This window comes from Apteryx mantelli, chromosome 34 (genome assembly GCF_036417845.1).
Source record: "Apteryx mantelli isolate bAptMan1 chromosome 34, bAptMan1.hap1, whole genome shotgun sequence".
NCBI lineage: Eukaryota > Metazoa > Chordata > Aves > Apterygiformes > Apterygidae > Apteryx > Apteryx mantelli.
The window spans coordinates 2,082,587-2,098,419 of record NC_090011.1 but is presented as its reverse complement, the minus strand read 5'-3'; the positions used below and the strand labels follow the sequence as shown (position 1 = coordinate 2,098,419).

The 15,833-nt window shown below is 69.9% G+C and overlaps 2 protein-coding genes across 2 annotated transcripts in view; both read left to right on the top strand.

Moving 5' to 3' along the window:
* LOC136994914 (nitric oxide synthase-interacting protein-like) overlaps window positions 1–15,833 on the top strand; it is a 76,926-nt gene that overhangs the window by 20,639 nt on the left and 40,454 nt on the right.
* The window catches only part of LOC136994884 (proline-rich protein 12-like), a 15,663-nt gene continuing 339 nt past the window's right edge, over window positions 510–15,833 (top strand). The window contains 8 exon segments of the mRNA XM_067314287.1: window positions 510–668; window positions 2,891–5,855; window positions 5,857–6,409; window positions 7,129–7,645; window positions 9,368–9,756; window positions 12,180–12,296; window positions 13,399–13,436; window positions 13,438–13,530. Coding sequence (XP_067170388.1) covers window positions 572–668; window positions 2,891–5,855; window positions 5,857–6,409; window positions 7,129–7,645; window positions 9,368–9,756; window positions 12,180–12,296; window positions 13,399–13,436; window positions 13,438–13,530 — 4,769 coding nt within the window. The 5' untranslated portion in view covers window positions 510–571.

Sequence of the window (15,833 nt, the reverse complement as noted above, 5' to 3'; positions counted from 1 at the left end):
TCCCCATCGTGTCCCCATCGTGTCCCCGCGCAGGACTCTCGGGGCTCTTCGAGACGGGGCTGCACCACGCGGGCGTCCCCAGCCCCTCGTCCCCGCGGTCGTGTCCCCCTCGTCCCCGTGTCCCCCTCGTCCCCGTGTCCCCCTCGTCCCCGTGTCCCTATCGTGTCCCCATCGTGTCCCCACGTCCCCCCGTGTCCCCGCGCAGGACTCTCGGGGCTCTTCGAGACGGGGCTGCACCACGCGGGCGTCCCCGGTCCCTCATCCCCGCGTCCCCCTCGTCCCCACGGTCGTGTCCCCCTCGTCCCCGTGTCCCTATCGTGTCCCCACGTGTCCCCACGTCCCCCCGTGTCCCCGCGCAGGACTCTCGGGGCTCTTCGAGACGGGGCTGCACCACGCGGGCGTCCCCAGCCCCTCGTCCCCGCGTCCCCCTCGTCCCCGCGGTCGTGTCCCCCTCGTCCCCGTGTCCCTATCGTGTCCCCACGTGTCCCCACCGTGTCCCCGCGCAGGACTCTCGGGGCTCTTCGAGACGGGGCTGCACCACGCGGGCGGCGCCGCCCCCGACGCCTCCGTCATGAACCTCATCTCGGCGCTGGAGTCGCGGGCGCCGCAGCCGGGGCCTTCGGCCTCCTCCCTCCTCTCCCAGTTCCGCACCCCCTCCTGGCAGACAGGTGCGGCTGGGAGCGCTGGGAGCCCCCCCCCCCGGGGGGGTCCCGTCCTGCCCCGGGGGGGTCCCATCCTGCCCCAGAGGATCCTTGTTTGCCCCGGGGGGTCCCAACCTGCCCCCGAGGGATCCAACCTGCCCCGGGGGGGATCCAACCTGCCCCAGAGAGTCCTTGTTTGCCCCGGGGGGGCCCTAACCTGCCCCGGGGGGGTCCCATCCTGCCCCGGGGGGGTCCCTATTTGCCCCAGGGAGCCCATATCTTGCTCCCAGGGGTCCCATCCTGCCCCGGGGGGGTCCCATCCTGCCCCAGAGGATCCCTGTTTGCCCTGGGGGGGGCCCTAACCTGCCCCGGGGGGGTCCCTATTTGCCCCAGGGAGCTCATATCTTGCTCCCAGGGGTCCCTATTTGCCCCGGGGGGTCCCATCCTGCCCCAGAGGATCCTTGTTTGCCCCGGGGGGGCCCTAACCTGCCCCGGGGGGGTCCCTATTTGCCCCAGAGGGCCCATAACTTGCTCCCAGGGGTCCCTATTTGCCCCCGGGGGGTCCCCATGTGCCCCAGAGGGTCCCTGTTTGCCCTGGGGGGGGCCCTATTTGCCCCGGGGGCCCATAACTTGCTCCCAGGGGTCCCTATTTGCCCCTGGGGGGTCCCTACATGCCCCAGAGGATCCCTGTTTGCCCCAGGGGTGTCCCCATGTGCCCCAGGGACCCATAACCTGCCCCAGGAGATCCTTATTTGCCCCGGGGGGGGAGTCACTGCTTGCCCCAGGGGGGTCCCTACTTGCCCCGGCAGGTCTCTATGCGCCCCAGGGAGCCTTTAACCTGCTCCAGGGGGCCCCTATTTGCCCCAGGGGGGTCCCCACGTGCCCCAGAGAGTCCTAACATGCCCCAGGGGGTCCTTATGTGCCCCAGGGGGGCCCCTACGTGCCCCGGAGGGCTCCTGCTTGCCCCAGGGGGGTCCCTACTTGCCCCGGCAGGTCTCTATGCGCCCCAGGGAGCCTTTAACCTGCTCCAGGGGGGCCCCTACTTGCCCCAGGGGGGTCCTTATGTGCCCCAGGGGGGCCCCTACGTGCCCCGGAGGGCTCCTGCTTGCCCCAGGGGGGCCCCTACTTGCCCCAGGGGGGTCCTTATGCACCCCGGAGGATCCCTACATGCCCCAGGGGGGCCTCTACCTGCTCCAGGGGAGTTCCTATGTGCCCCAGAGGGCCCCTACTTGCCCCAGGGGGGTCCCGACTTGTCCCAGAGGGTCCTGACTTGCCCCGGGGGGGTCCCTACGTGCCCCAGAGAGTCCCCACATGCCCCAGAGGGTCCTGACTTGCCCCGGGGGGGTCCCTATGTGCACCAGGGGGGGTCCGCACGTGCCCCAGAGGGTCCCTACTTGCCCCGGGGGGGGTCCGCACGTGCCCCAGGGGGTCCCTGCTTGCCCCAGGGGGGTCTCTACATGCCCTAGAAGGCCCCTACTTGCCCCAGGGTGGTCACTATGTGCCCCAGAGAGTCCCTACATGCCCCAGGGGGGTCCCTACATGCCCCAGGGGGGCCCCTACTTACCCCAGAAGGCCCCTATTTGCCCCCGGGGAGTCCCCACGTGCCCCAGAGAGTCCCCACGTGCCCCAGAGGGTCCCTGCTTGCCCCAGGGGCGTCCTTATGTGCGCCAGAGGGTCCCTATGTGCCCCAGGGGGTCCTCATGTGCCCCAGGGGGGCTCCTACGTGCCCTGGAGGGCTCCTGCTTGCCCCAGGGGGGTCCCTATGTGCCCCAGAGGGTCCTGACTTGCCCCAGGGGGGTCCCTATGTGCCCCGGAAGATCCCGACTTGCCCCAGGGGGGTCCTTATGTGCTCTGGAGGATCCCTACATGCCCCAGGGGGGCCCCGACTTGCCCCAAGGGTGTTCCTAGGTGCCCCAGAGGGTCTCGACTTGCCCCAGAGGGCCCCTACTTGCCCCAGGGGGGTCCCTATGTGCCCCAGAGAGTCCCTACATGCTCCAGAGAGCCCCAACTTGCCCCAGGGGGGTCCTTATGTACCCCGGAGGGTCCCTACGTGCCCCAGGGGGGTCCCTACGTGCTCTAGAAGGCCCCTATTTGCCCCGAGGGGACTCCTACTTGCCCCAGGCGCCCGTAACCTGCCCCGGGGCGGTGAGAGGGGGGTCCCTATTTGCCCCCCACCCCGGGGAGAGCACCCGCAGCCCGGCGCCGGTTCCCCCCTCCGTGACGCGCCTCCTCCCGCGCCCTCCGCGCAGCCATGCACACGCCGGCGCCGGCCGAACTCTTCATCTCGGGCGCCATCCCGGGCTCGGGCACGTTCCCGTCGTCGTCGGCGCTCAGCGCCTACCAGCACCCGGCGTCGTTCAGCGGCCGCAGCTTCCCGGTGAGCTCGTCGCTGAGCCTGCAGGACGCCGCCTTCAGCCCCAGCTCCAACGGGCTCCTCTCGCCGCACGACCCGCTGCTGCACATCAAGCCGGCGCAGGGCAGCGTGCCGTCGTCGCTGAGCTTCGAGCGCCTGGGCAGCGCCGTGCTGGGCCCCGGTTTGCCGGCGCAGAGCTCGGCTTACCGCAGCGCCCAGGAGTCGGCGTCCCGCCACTTGCCGTCGCAGTTCAACCTGCTGCCGTCGTCGCTGGCGGCGCCCGCCGAGCAGCCGGCGCAGCTCTACAACGCCTCCGTCTTCGGCGGCGCGCCCGCCATGGAGCGGGCCGTGCCGCGCCAGGACAGCGTCATCAAGCACTACCAGCGGCCCGCCGGCGCCCAGCCGGGCCTGCCGCCCGCCGCCCACTCGCTGCAGCACTACCTGAGCTGCGGCGGCGCCTACCAGCAAATGCCGCACCGCGCCGGCCTCTCCTGCAGCCCCTTGGGCGAGCAGTCGCCCGCCGCTTCCGAAGCTTCCCAGCAACCTCCCAAAACGGCCCAAGCCGCTCGGCAGGAAGCGGCGCCCGGTTATCGACCCATCATCCAATCGCCCGGTTATTCCGGCACCGGCGCCGCCGCCGCCTCCACTTCCAAATCCAAAAGCTACTCGGCCTCGCGCCAGCCGCCCCGCTCCACCGCCACCCCCAAGTGCCAAAGCAGCTACACCTCGTCCACGCCGAAAGCCAGCTCCGTCATCGCCAGCCAGTCGCCCGCCTACTCGCCGGGCCAGCCGCAAGGTTTGCTGGCCATGGGGCAAGCGGGCGGCTACGGCGGCGGCCAAGCGCAGAGCCTCTCCGCCGTCAGCCAGGCCTCGCAGGCTTTCGGCGGCACGCCGGCTCCCGAGCTGCCCGGCGGTGCCAAAGCGCCCAGTTACCCGCCGGGGCAGGCTCAACCGCCTCAAAACGCTCCGGGCGCTCCGGCTTTACAACCGTGCGTCAGCCAGAGTCAAACGTACTCGCCGGAACAGCTCCAAGCGCTTCCGTACGGCGTCCAACCCGAGGTGAGCCAAGCGGCGGGTTACGGGCCGCCGCACTCGCAGGGTTTGCCCACCGCCAGCCCCTCGCTCAGCTACAGCACCGGGCACTCGCCGGCGATGCCGGCGCACGGCCAAGGCCTCGCTTACGCCCACGGCCAGAGCCTCAACGACTCCAGCCCTTCGCAGATCATCCGCCCCTTGCAGTCGCCTCCGGCCAACCGCCCGCAGAGCGTGGCCTCGCCGGGCCAGTCGCAAAAATACCTCGGCTCGGTGCTTTCGCCTTCTTTCATGGCGCCGGGGCCGGGGCCGGGTTACGGCGCGGCGCCGGCGGCTTTGGAACGAGGGGCGGCGTACGGCAAGGCGAAGAGCGAAGCCGACCTGCTGGGCGCCGAGCGCACCGAGGACGAGGATTTCCTCATCCAGCACCTGCTGCAGGCTCCCAGCCCGCCGCGGGGACCGGCCGAGGGGCTGGCGCAGTGCGAGGAGCGCGGCGCCAAAGCCCTGGCGGCTTACGGCGCTCTGGCCAAACCCGAGGAACGTTACCACCTGCAGAGCGTCATCCGGCCCAACTCCAACCTGGAGAGCCAAGCGCTGGAGCTCTCGCTGCAGGGCCTCAAGGAGAAGAAGAAGAACGAGCGGCCCAAGGACTATCCGCACGCCCGCTCCACCCCGGAGGCTCTGGCCACCTCGGTGGTGCATTACGGCCACCAAGCGGGCGCCCTCGACTCCTACGGGCAGGACATGAAGAAGTCGGTGGAGCACCTGCAAGGCGCCCACCTGGACGGCGGCGGCGGCGGCGGCAAGGAGCTGCCCCAAGCTCACTCCTACCTGCAGAAGACGCCCGAGCACGGGCGCCTGGTGGCCGAAGCGCCCGCCCTGGAGCCCCACGGCTTGCTGTTGGATTCGGCGCCCGATTTGGCTCCGTTGGCTTTGGCGCCGGCTCCGGGCGCCCCGGCGCAGGGTCAGCTGTTGCAGTCGGTGTTGACGCACACGCAGAGCCAGCTGCACCCGCGGGCCAAGGGCCGGGCGCCGCTGGACGTGCACCTCTTGGAGCAGCAGCAGCGCATGGCGCCGCCGCCGCCGCCGGGCGCCCCGTCGCCGCAGCTGCAGCTGCAAGCGCTCGAAGCTCACCTGCACCAAGCGCACGTGCGCTCGCAGGCGCTGGAGCCGCAGGCTTCGCCCCGGCTGCGGGCGCAGCTGCAGCCCGAGGCCATGGAGGTGCTGCCGCAAGGCGCCTTGCCGCAAGCGCAGGAGATCCAGGATTTCCTGGAGCCCGAGCTCGCCCTGGAGCCTCACCTGGGCCAAGGCGGCGGGGTGCAGGCGCCCGCTCACCTGCTGCCGCCGCCGCCGCCGCCTCCTCCTCCTCCTCCTCCCGCCGCCGGCGCCGGCTTGGAGCCCGAGGCGTCGCAGCAAGTGCCGCCGGCGCCGCTGGAGCCCAAGGAGCATCCGTTCGAGGGCGGCAGCCCGGCAGGCGGCAAGCAGCGCTTCGTGCCCCTCACCTCCATCTGCTTCCCCGATTCGCTGCTGCAGGACGAGGACCGCAGCTTCTTCCCCGGCATGGAGGACATGTTCGGCCCGCCGCCCTGCGGCCCCGACGACTTCCCCAAAGCCGCCTGCGCCGACGACGAGGCGCCGGGCCTGGAGCGGCCCGAGGGCCTCAAGGCGCCCGCTTACGACATGCTGCCGCCGGGCCAGAGCTACCCGGGCTTCTGCGGCGGCGGCGGCGGCGGCGGTGACGGCAACGGCGAGCAGCACTTGGCGCTGGAGGCCGCCAAGCACGAGCTGCCTTCCACCGTCAACGCCGAGCCGCTGGGGCTCATCCAGAGCGGCCACGGCGGCGGGTGACGGCGGCGGCGGCAGCAAGCCGCCCTTGGCCTCCCCCATTTTCTGCTCTTCCAAGCCCAAGAAGCTGCTCAAAACCTCCTCGTTCCACCTGCTGCGCAAGCGGGAGCCCTTCCCGCCGCCCAAGAAGACCTACGCGCAGGAGTACGAGTTCGAGGACGACGAGGACAAGGCGGACGCCCCCGCCGACATCCGCCTCAACAGCCGCCGCCTGCCCGACCTGCTGCCCGACCTCATCTCCAGCTGCCGCGCCCGCCCCAGCCTCAGCCCCATGGGCGACATCGACTTCTGCCCCCACCCCGGCGCCCACGACGGCCCCAAGAAGCGCGGCCGCAAGCCCACCAAGCCCAAGCGCGAGGGACCCCCCCGGCCCCGCGGGCGCCCCCGCATCCGGCCCCTGGCCGAACCCCACGGCCTCCTGCCTCCCGACGGCCCCAAGAAACCCCGGGGACGGGGACGGGGACGGGGCAAGAAGGGACCCGAGGACGGGACCGACGGCAACGCCCTGGAGCCCCTCAAACCCCTCAAGGTGACGGAGGTGGGGGCTCCGCGGGGGGATTTGGGGGGCCTGGGGGGTGTTTGGAGGGGCTGGGGATGCTCTGGGGTGGTGGGATGGGGGTGTTTTGGGGGTGCTGGGGGGGTTTGGAGGAGCTGGGGGTGCTCTGGGGTGGTGGGATGGGGTGTTCTGGGGACGCTGGGGGTGTTTGGGGGGTGCTGAGGGTGTTTGGAGGGGCTGGGGGTGCTCTGGGGTGGTGGGATGGGGTGTTTTGGGGGTGCTGGGGGGGTTTGGGGGGCACCGGGGGGGCTATTGGGGGTATTATGGGGGGCTACAGGGACACCGGGGGGGTCTCGGGGGGCACTGGGGGACTATTGGGGTATTCTGGGGGATCTTGGGGGGCTATCGGGGTATTTGGGGGGTCCTGGGGGGCTATTGGAGTATTAGGGGGGTGCTGGGGGGCTATCGGGGTATTATGGGGGATCCTGGGGGGTCCTGGGGGGCTATTGGAGTATTAGGGGGGTCCTGGGGGGCTGTTGGGGTATTATGGGGGATCCTGGGGGATCTTGGGGGGCTATTGGAGTATTATGGGGGTTCTGGGGGACTATTGGGGTATTCTGGGGGGTCCTGGGGGACTATTGGGGTATTCTGGGGGGTCCTGGGGGGCTATCGGGGTATTCTGGGGGACCCCGGCGGGTGCCAGGAGAGACCCTGACGCCTCCGCGGGTCTCTGCCCCCCCCGTCCCCCCCCCCCGGCGCAGATCAAGCTGGCGGTGCCCAAGGGGGGCGAGGGGCCGCCGGGCGAAGCGGGGGCCCCCCCGGGCGCCCCGCCGGGCGAGGGGCCCCTGGACAGCAGCCAGACGCGCGAGCGCATCAAGCAGAAGATCAAGGAGGTGGAGGAGAAGCAGCCGGAGATGAAGTCGGGCTTCATGGCCTCCTTCCTCGACTTCCTCAAGTCCGGCAAGCGCCAGCAGCTGCCGCCGGCCGCCACCAGCCCATCCAAGACGCCCCGGGTGCCCCCGGCTCCCCCCTTCGCCGTGGGGCCCCCCATGCTGCCGGGGGGCCTGGACGGGGCCGAGGGCGAGGGCTTGGTCATGGCCTGCCCCAGCCCCTGCAAGCGGCTCGACGAGGAGCTCAAGCGCAACCTGGAGACGTTGCCTTCCTTCTCCTCCGACGAGGAGGACTCGGTCAGCAAGAACCAGGACCTGCAGAAGAGCATCTCCTCCGCCATCTCCGCCCTCTACGACCCCGCCGACCGCAAGGACCCCGACCCCGCCGGTGGGTGCCTTAACCCCCCCTTCCCCCTTTTTAGGACCTTCTTGGGCCTCCTAGACCTCCTCCGTGGCTCTCCGGGGCCCCTAGATGTTCCCTGGGACCTCTTGATACCCCTCGGGATCTTCCTGGGAACCCTAGATACTCTCTGGGACCCTCCTGGGGCTCCTTGCTACCTCCTCAGGACTTTCGGGGGTCCCCTAGATACCCCTGGGTCCCCTAGGTGCCCCCTGGACCCCTCCAGGGCACCTAGATGTCCCCAGGACCCCTTGATACCCCTCGGGACCTTCCGGGGAACCCTAGATACTCCTGGGTCCCCTAGGTGCTCCCTGGACCCCTCCAGGGCACCTAGATGTCCCCGGGACCCCTAGATACCGCCCAGGACCTTCCTGGGAACCCTACATACCCTTGTGGGATCTTTTTGGGTCCCTTGATACCCTCTGGGACCTTCCCGAGCCCCTAGGTACCCCCTGAGACCCCTAGATACACCCGGGATCTTCCTGGGACCCCTAGATGTCCCCTGAGACCCCTAGATATGCCCCCAGAACCCATATTTGCCCCCTGGGACCCTCCTGGGATGCATAGATACCTCTCAGGACCTTCTGAGGGTCTCTAGGTACCTGCTGGGATCCTCCTGGGACCCATAAATGTCTCCTGGGACCCATAAATGTCCCCCAGGACCCCTAGATATGTCCTGGGTCCCATAGGCACCCCCTGAATCTCTCCAGGGCACCTAGATGTCCCCAGAACCCCTAGATACCCCCCGGGACCTTCCTGGGACCCCTAGATACCCTTGCGGGACCTTCCAAGGTCCTTAGATACCTTCTGAGACCTCTTAGATATCCCCAGGGTCTTTCTGGGGTCCCTAGATGTTCTCTGAGACCCCTAGGTACACCCCCCGGACCCATATTTACCCCCTGGGGCCCTCCTGGGACCCCTAAATGTCCCCCAGGACCCCTAGAGACCTCCCCAGCCCCCTGGGACCCCCCTGGGACCCCTAAATGTTCCCTGGGACCCCTAGAGACCCCTCCAAGACCCCTGGGATCGCCTGGGACCCCTAAATGTCTCCTGGGACCCCTAGAGACCCCCCCCAGCCCCCTGGGACCCCTAGAGACCCCCCCCCAGCCCCCTGGAACCCTCCTGGGGCTCCTAAATGTCCCCTGGGACCCCTAGAGACCCCCCCCAGCCCCCTGGGACCCCTAGAGACCCCCCCCAGCCCCCTGGAACCCTCCTGGGGCTCCTAAATGTCCCCTGGGACCCCTAGAGACCCCCCCCCAGCCCCCTGGGACCCCTAGAGACCCCCCCCCCAGCCCCCTGGAACCCTCCTGGGGCTCCTAAATGTCCCCTGGGACCCCTAGAGACCCCCCCAGACCCTCCTGGGACTCCTAAATGTCCCCTGAGACCCCTAGAGACCCCCCCCAGCCCCCTGGGACCCCTAGAGACCCCCCCCGAGACCCCCCCCAAGACCCCTGGGACCACCCGGGACCCCTAAATGTCCCCTGGGACCCCTAGAGACCCCCCCCAGCCCCCTGGGACCCCTAAATGTCCCCCGGGAGCTTCCCTGAACCCCCAGGAGCCCCCTGGGACCCTCCTGGAGCCCCTTCGTTCCCCCCCCCCCCGTAGAGCTACATCTCCCCCCCCCCAATATCGCGATATGGAGGAAGGGGGTTGGGGACACCCCGCGTCACGTGTCCCCGTCCCCTATGTCACGTGTCCCCGTCCCCGCAGACGCCCCCCCGGCAGAGGAGAAGCCGCCCAGCCCGGCGCCCTCGGAGGGCTCGCAGCCGGAGCCCCCCGCGGCGGTGGCGGCATCGGCGGCCTCCTCGGTGCCACCATCGGCGGCGGTGGCCTCCTCGGCGTCCCCCCCCGCGGCCAGGCCCCCCCCCCCCGAGGCGCCGGTGGCCCCCCCGGCGGTGGCGGTGGCGGTGGCGGTGGCGGCGGCGTCGCCGGAGCGCGAGGAGCCCGAGGACTCGCGGCCGCTGCACCTGGCCAAGAAGCAGGAGACGGCGGCCGTGTGCGGCGACACGGACGAGGACGAGGCCGAGAGCGGCGGCGAGGGCATCTTCCGCGAGCGCGACGAGTTCGTCGTGCGCGTCGAGGACATCCAGGCCCTCAAGGTGGGCGCCGGGAGCAACTGGGAGGCACTGGGAGGCACTGGGAGGGGCTGGGGAGGCGCTGGGAGCGATGGGGAGGAACTGGGAGGTATTAGAGGGACACTGGGAGCGACTGGGAGCGATGGGGAGGCACTGAGAGACACTGGGGTGGACTGGGAGTGATGGGGAGGGACTGGAGAGACACTGGGAGCGACTGGGAGCGATGGGGAGGCGCTGGGAGGGACTGGAGGGACACTGGGAGGGACTGAGGAAGAACTGGGAGGACTGGGAGTGATGGAGAGGGACTGGGGAGGAACTGGGAGGGACTGGGAGCGATGGGGAGGTGCTGGAGAGACACTGGGGTGGACTGGGAGTGATGGGGAGGGACTGGGAGGGACTGGGGAGGCATTGGGAGGGACTGGGAGGCACTGGAGGACTGGGAGTGATGGGGAGGCACTGGGGAGGCACTGGGAGGGACTGGGAGTGATGGGGAGGGACTGGGGGGGCACTGGGAGGGACTGGGAGTGATGGGGAGGGACTGGGGGGGCACTGGGAGGGACTGGGAGTGATGGGGAGGGACTGGGGGGGCACTGGGAAGGACTGGGAGCGATGGGGAGGGACTGGGGAGGCACTGGGAAGGACTGGGAGCGATGGGGAGGGACTGGGGAGGCACTGGGAAGGACTGGGAGCGATGGGGAGGGACTGGGGAGGCACTGGGAGGGACTGGGAGTGATGGGGAGGGACTGGGGGGGCACTGGGAGGGGACTGGGAGTGATGGGGAGGGACTGGGAGGCACTGGGAGGGACTGGGAGTGATGGGGAGGCACTGGGAGGGATTGGAGAGACACTGGGAGACACTGGGAGCGATGGGGAGGGACTGGGAGGGATTGGAGAGACACTGGGAGGGACTGGGAGTGATGGGGAGGGACTGGGAGAAACTGGGGAGGCACTGGGAGCGATGGGGAGGGACTGGAGGGATTGGAGAGACGCTGGGAGTGACTGGGAGCAATGGGGAGGACTGGGGAAGGACTGGGAGTGATGGGGAGGGACTGGGGAGGCACTGGGAGGGACTGGGAGTGATGGGAGGGACTGGGGAGGCACTGGGAGGGACTGGGAGTGATGGGGAGGGACTGGGGAGGCACTGGGAGGGACTGGGAGTGATGGGGAGGGACTGGGAGTGATGGGGAGGGACTGGGGAGGCACTGGGAGGGACTGGAGTGATGGGGAGGGACTGGGGAGGCACTGGGAGGGACTGGGAGTGATGGGGAGGGACTGGGGAGGCACTGGGAGGGACTGGGAGCGATGGGGAGGGACTGGGGAGCACTGGGAGGGACTGGGAGTGATGGGGAGGGACTGGGGAGCACTGGGAGGGACTGGGAGTGATGGGAGGGACTGGGGAGACACTGGGAGGGACTGGGAGCGATGGGGAGGGACTGGGGAGGCACTGGGAGGGACTGGGAGCGATGGGAGGGGACTGGGGAGGCACTGGGAGGGACTGGGAGCGATGTGGAGGGACTGGGAGGCACTGGGAGGGACTGGGAGTGATGGGGAGGGACTGGGAGTGATGGGGAGGGACTGGGAGCGATGGGAGGGACTGGGGAGCACTGGAGGGACTGGGAGTGATGGGGAGGGACTGGGGAGATACTGGGGGGCACTGGGAGGGACTGGGAGGGACTGGGGGGCACTGGGAAGGACTGGGAGGCACTGGGGAGCACTGGGAGGGACTGGGAGTGATGAAGAGCGACCGGGGGGGCTCTGGGAGAGACTTGGAAGGACCAGGAGGGACTGGGGTCTCGGGGCCGGGGGGGGGGGGAATAGGGACTGGGAGGCACTGGGAGATACTGGGAGGCACTGGGAGGGCCGGGGGGGGGCCGGGGCGGCCTGACCCCCCCCTTGCCCCCCCCTGCCCCCCCCCCAGCTGGCGCTGCAGACGGGCCACGAGCCCCCCCGATCTGGGGGGGGGGACGGGATGGGACGGCACTGGGAGGTCTCTGGAGGGCACTGGGAGGCACTGGGAGATACTGGGAGGCACTGGGGGGCCCGGGGGGGGGGCGGGGCGGCCCTGACCCCCCCCCAGCCCCCCCTGCCCCCCCCCAGCTGGCGCTGCAGACGGGCCACGAGCCCCCCCCCCCCATCTGGGGATGGGACTGGACAGGAGGGCACTGGAGGGCACTGGGAGGCACTGGGAGATACTGGGAGGCACCGGGAGGGCCGGGGGGGGGCCGGGGCAGCCCTGACCCCCCCCCGCCCCCCCTCGCCCCCCCCAGCTGGCGCTGCAGACGGGCCGTGAGCCCCCCCGATCTGGGGGGGGGGGACGGGATGGGACAGCACTGGGAGGTCTCTGGAGGGCACTGGGAGGCACTGGGAGATACTGGGAGGCACTGGGGGGCCCGGGGGGGGGTCGGGGCGGCCTGACCCCCCCCCCCCGCCCCCCCTCGCCCCCCCCAGCTGGCGCTGCAGACGGGCCGCGAGCCCCCCCCCATCTGGCGGGTGCAGAAAGCCCTGCTCCAAAAATTCACGCCCGAGATCAAGGACGGGCAGCGGCAGTTCTGCGCCACCAGCAACGTGAGTGGGGGGGGGGGGACACGGGGAACCCCCCCGGGAAAATGGGGACCCCCCCTCTGGGAAATGGGGACCCCCCCGGGGAAACGGGGACCCTCCTGGGGGAGATGCGACCCCCCCTGGGGAAACGGGGACCCCCCCCCGGTCCCTGGGGGGGTATTTGGGGTCGGGGGGGTGGCAGAGGGGGTCCTGGGGGGTCCCTGGGGGGGTATTTGGGGTCGGGGGGTGGCAGAGGGGGTCCTGGGGGTCCCTGGGGGGGTATTTGGGGTCAGGGGGGTTCCCTGGGGCTTCAGGGTATTTGGGGTCAGGGGGGTTCCCTGGGGCTTCCTGGGGGTGTATTTGGGGTCGGAGGGAGCCTGGGGGTGTCCCTGGGGGGGTATTTGGATTGGGGGGGGGGTCCCTGGAGGATATTTGGGTTGGGGGGTGGCAAAGGGGGTCCTGGGGGGCTCCCTGGGGGGGTATTTGGGGTCGGGGGTGCCTGGGGGGTCCCTGGGGGTATTAGGGATTGGGGGGGGCCTGGGTGGTCCCTGGGGGGGTATTTGGGGTCGGGGGTTTTCTGGGGGGGGTCCCTGGGGGGTCTTTGGAGACGGGGGGTGGCGGCGGGGGGTCCTGGGGGGGGTATTAGGGGTCGGGGGGCCTGGGGAGCTCCCAGGGGGGGTATTTGGGGTCGGGGGGGGCCTGGGGGGTCCTGGGGGGGTATTTGGGGTCAGAGGGAGCCTGGGGGGGTCCCTGGGGGGTATTTGGGGTCGGGGGGGCCTGGGGGGGTCCCTGGGGGGGTATTTGGGGTCAGGGGGTGGTTGGTGGGGTCCCTGGGGGGGTATTTGGGGTCGGGGGGGTGCCTGGGGGGGTTCCCGGGGGGTATTTGGGGTCGGGGGGGACCTTGGGGGGTCCCTGGGGGGGTATTTGGGGTCGGGGGGGCCTGGGGGGGTCCCGGGGGGGGGTATTTGGGGTCAGGAGGTGGCAGAGGGAATCCCGGCAGGACCTGGAGGATCAGGGGGTTATTTGGGGCCAGGGGGCAGCGGGGGGGGGGGGGGGGGTCCCGGGGGGGGGGGTTATTTGGGCACCCTGACACCCCCCCCGTGTCGTCCCCCCCCCCCCCCCGCAGTACCTGGGCTATTTCGGGGACGCCAAGAACCGGTACAGCGCTCTACGTGAAGTTCCTGGAGAACATCAACAAGAAGGACTACGTGCGGGTGTGCTCCCGCAAGCCCTGGCACCGGCCCCTCGCCGCCGTCAGGTGGGGACACGGGGACACGGCGGGGACACGGGGACACGGGGGACGTGGGGGGGACACGGGGACATGGGGACGCGGGGGGGGACATGGGGATACGGGGGGACACGGGGGACGCGGGGAGCCGGGGGACGCGGGGGACGTGCGGGTGTGCTCCCGCAAGCCCTGGCACCGGCCCCTCGCCGCCGTCAGGTGGGGACACGGCGGGGACACGGCAGGGACACGGGGGGGACATGGGGACGTGGGGACATGGGGAGGACGCAGGGACACAGGGGGGACATGGAGGGACGTGGGACATGGAGGACGTGGGGGACATGGAGGCATGTGGTGGGACATGGGACATGGAGGGATGTGGAAGGACACGGGGGGACATGGAGGGACATGGGGGTACATGGGACATGGAGAGACATGGGGGACATGGAGGGACATGGGGGACATGGGACATGGAGAGACATGGGGGACACAGGGGGACATGGAAGGATACGGGGGGACATGGGGGACATGGACATGAGGAACACGGGACATGGAGGGACATGGAAGGACACGAGACATGGGGGACATGGGACATGGGGGGGACACGGACACAGGGACGTGGCAGGGGCCACGAGGTCCAATGGACATGGGACACGGAGGGGCGACAAGGCTGGGGGGGACATTTTGGGGGGTCCCCATCACCTTGGGGACCCTTTGGAGGGGATCCCCTCCCCCCCCACTTCCCAGGGGACCTTTTAGGGTCCCCACAGCCCTTAGGGACGTTTCGGGGTCCCCTTGTAACCCCCCCTTCCCCCCCCCACCCGCAGGAGGCAGAGCCAACCCAAAGCCGCCGGCCCCAAAACCCCCAGGCGCCCCCCCAAAGCCGAGAAACCCGACGGCCCCGACAAGCCCCCCAAAAGCGAGCGCCCCGACAAGCCCCCCCGGCCCGTCAGACCCCCAAAGCCGAGAAACCCCCCAAAGCCGAGAAGCCCGAGGCCCCGGCCCCGCGCCGGCCGCGGGGCCCCCCCCGGCCCCCCCCGGGCCCCCCCAAACCCAAGCCCAAGCCCCCCAAAGTCAAGGCGAGCCCCCCCCCAAAAAGCGGAAAAAATGGCTCAAGGAGGCGGCGACGTCGTCCGAATCCGAGTCCAGCCCCGACCCCCAGAGCGAGGAGGGTGAGCCGCCCCCGCCGGCTTTCGGGGGGCCCCTGGGGGGGGTTGGGGGGGGCTCCTGGGGCTATTTGGGGGGGGGTTGGGGTCTTTCGGGGGCCCCTGGGGTTTGTTTTGGGGGGATTTGGTGTGTTTTGGGGGCCCTGGGGCTTTTCGGGGGGGGGATTTGGGGTGTTTCAGGGGCCCCTGGGGTTGTTTTTGGGGGGATTTGGTGTGTTTTGGGGGGCCCTGGGCTTTTCGGGGGGGGATTTGGGGTGTTTCAGGGGCCCCTGGGTTTGTTTTGGGGGGATTTGGGGTGTTTGGGGGGGCCCTGGGGCTTTTGGGGGGGGGATTTGGGGTCTTTTGGGGGCCCCTGGGTCTTTCAGGGGCCCCTGGGTTTGTTTTGGGGGGATTTGGGGTGTTTGGGGGGGCCCCTGGGGTTTGTTTTGGGGGGATTTGGGGTGTTTGGGGGGGCCCTGGGGCTTTTGGGGGGGGATTTGGGGTCTTTTGGGGGCCCCTGGGGTCTTTCAGGGGCCCCTGGGGTTTGTTTTGGGGGATTTGAGGTCTTTCAGGGGTCCCTGGGACTTGTTTTGGGGGGATTTGGGTGTTTCAGGGGCCCCTGGGGTTTGTTTTGGGGGATTTGAGGTCTTTTGGGGGCCCCTGGGTCTTTCGGGGGCCCCTGAGGTTTGTTTTAGGGGGGATTTGGGGTGTTTTGGGGGGCCCCTGGGTCTTTCGGGGGCCCCTGGGACTTGTTTTGGGGGGACTTGGGGTCTTTCGGGGCTCCTAAAGTTTGTTTTGGGGGATTTGGGGGTGTTCTGGGGGGCTCTGAGGTTTTGGGGAGCCCCTGGGGCTTTTGGGGGGGGATTTGGGGTCTTTTGGGGGCCCCTGGGGCTTGTTTGGGGGGATTTGGGGTCTTTTGGGGGCCCCTAGGGCTTTTTGGGAGGGGATTTGGGGTCTTTCAGGGGCCCCTGGGTTTTTTGGGGGGGGATTTGAGGTCTTTTGGGGCCCCGGGGTCTTTCGGGGGCCCCTGAGGTTTGTTTTGGGGGGATTTGGGGGTGTTCTGGGGGCCCCTGAGGTTTTGGGGGGCCCCTGAGGCATGTTTGGGGGGGACTTGGGGTCTCTTGGGGGGCCCCTGGGGTTTTGGGGAGCCCCTGGGGCTTGTTTGGGAGCGGATTTAGGGTCTTTTGGGGA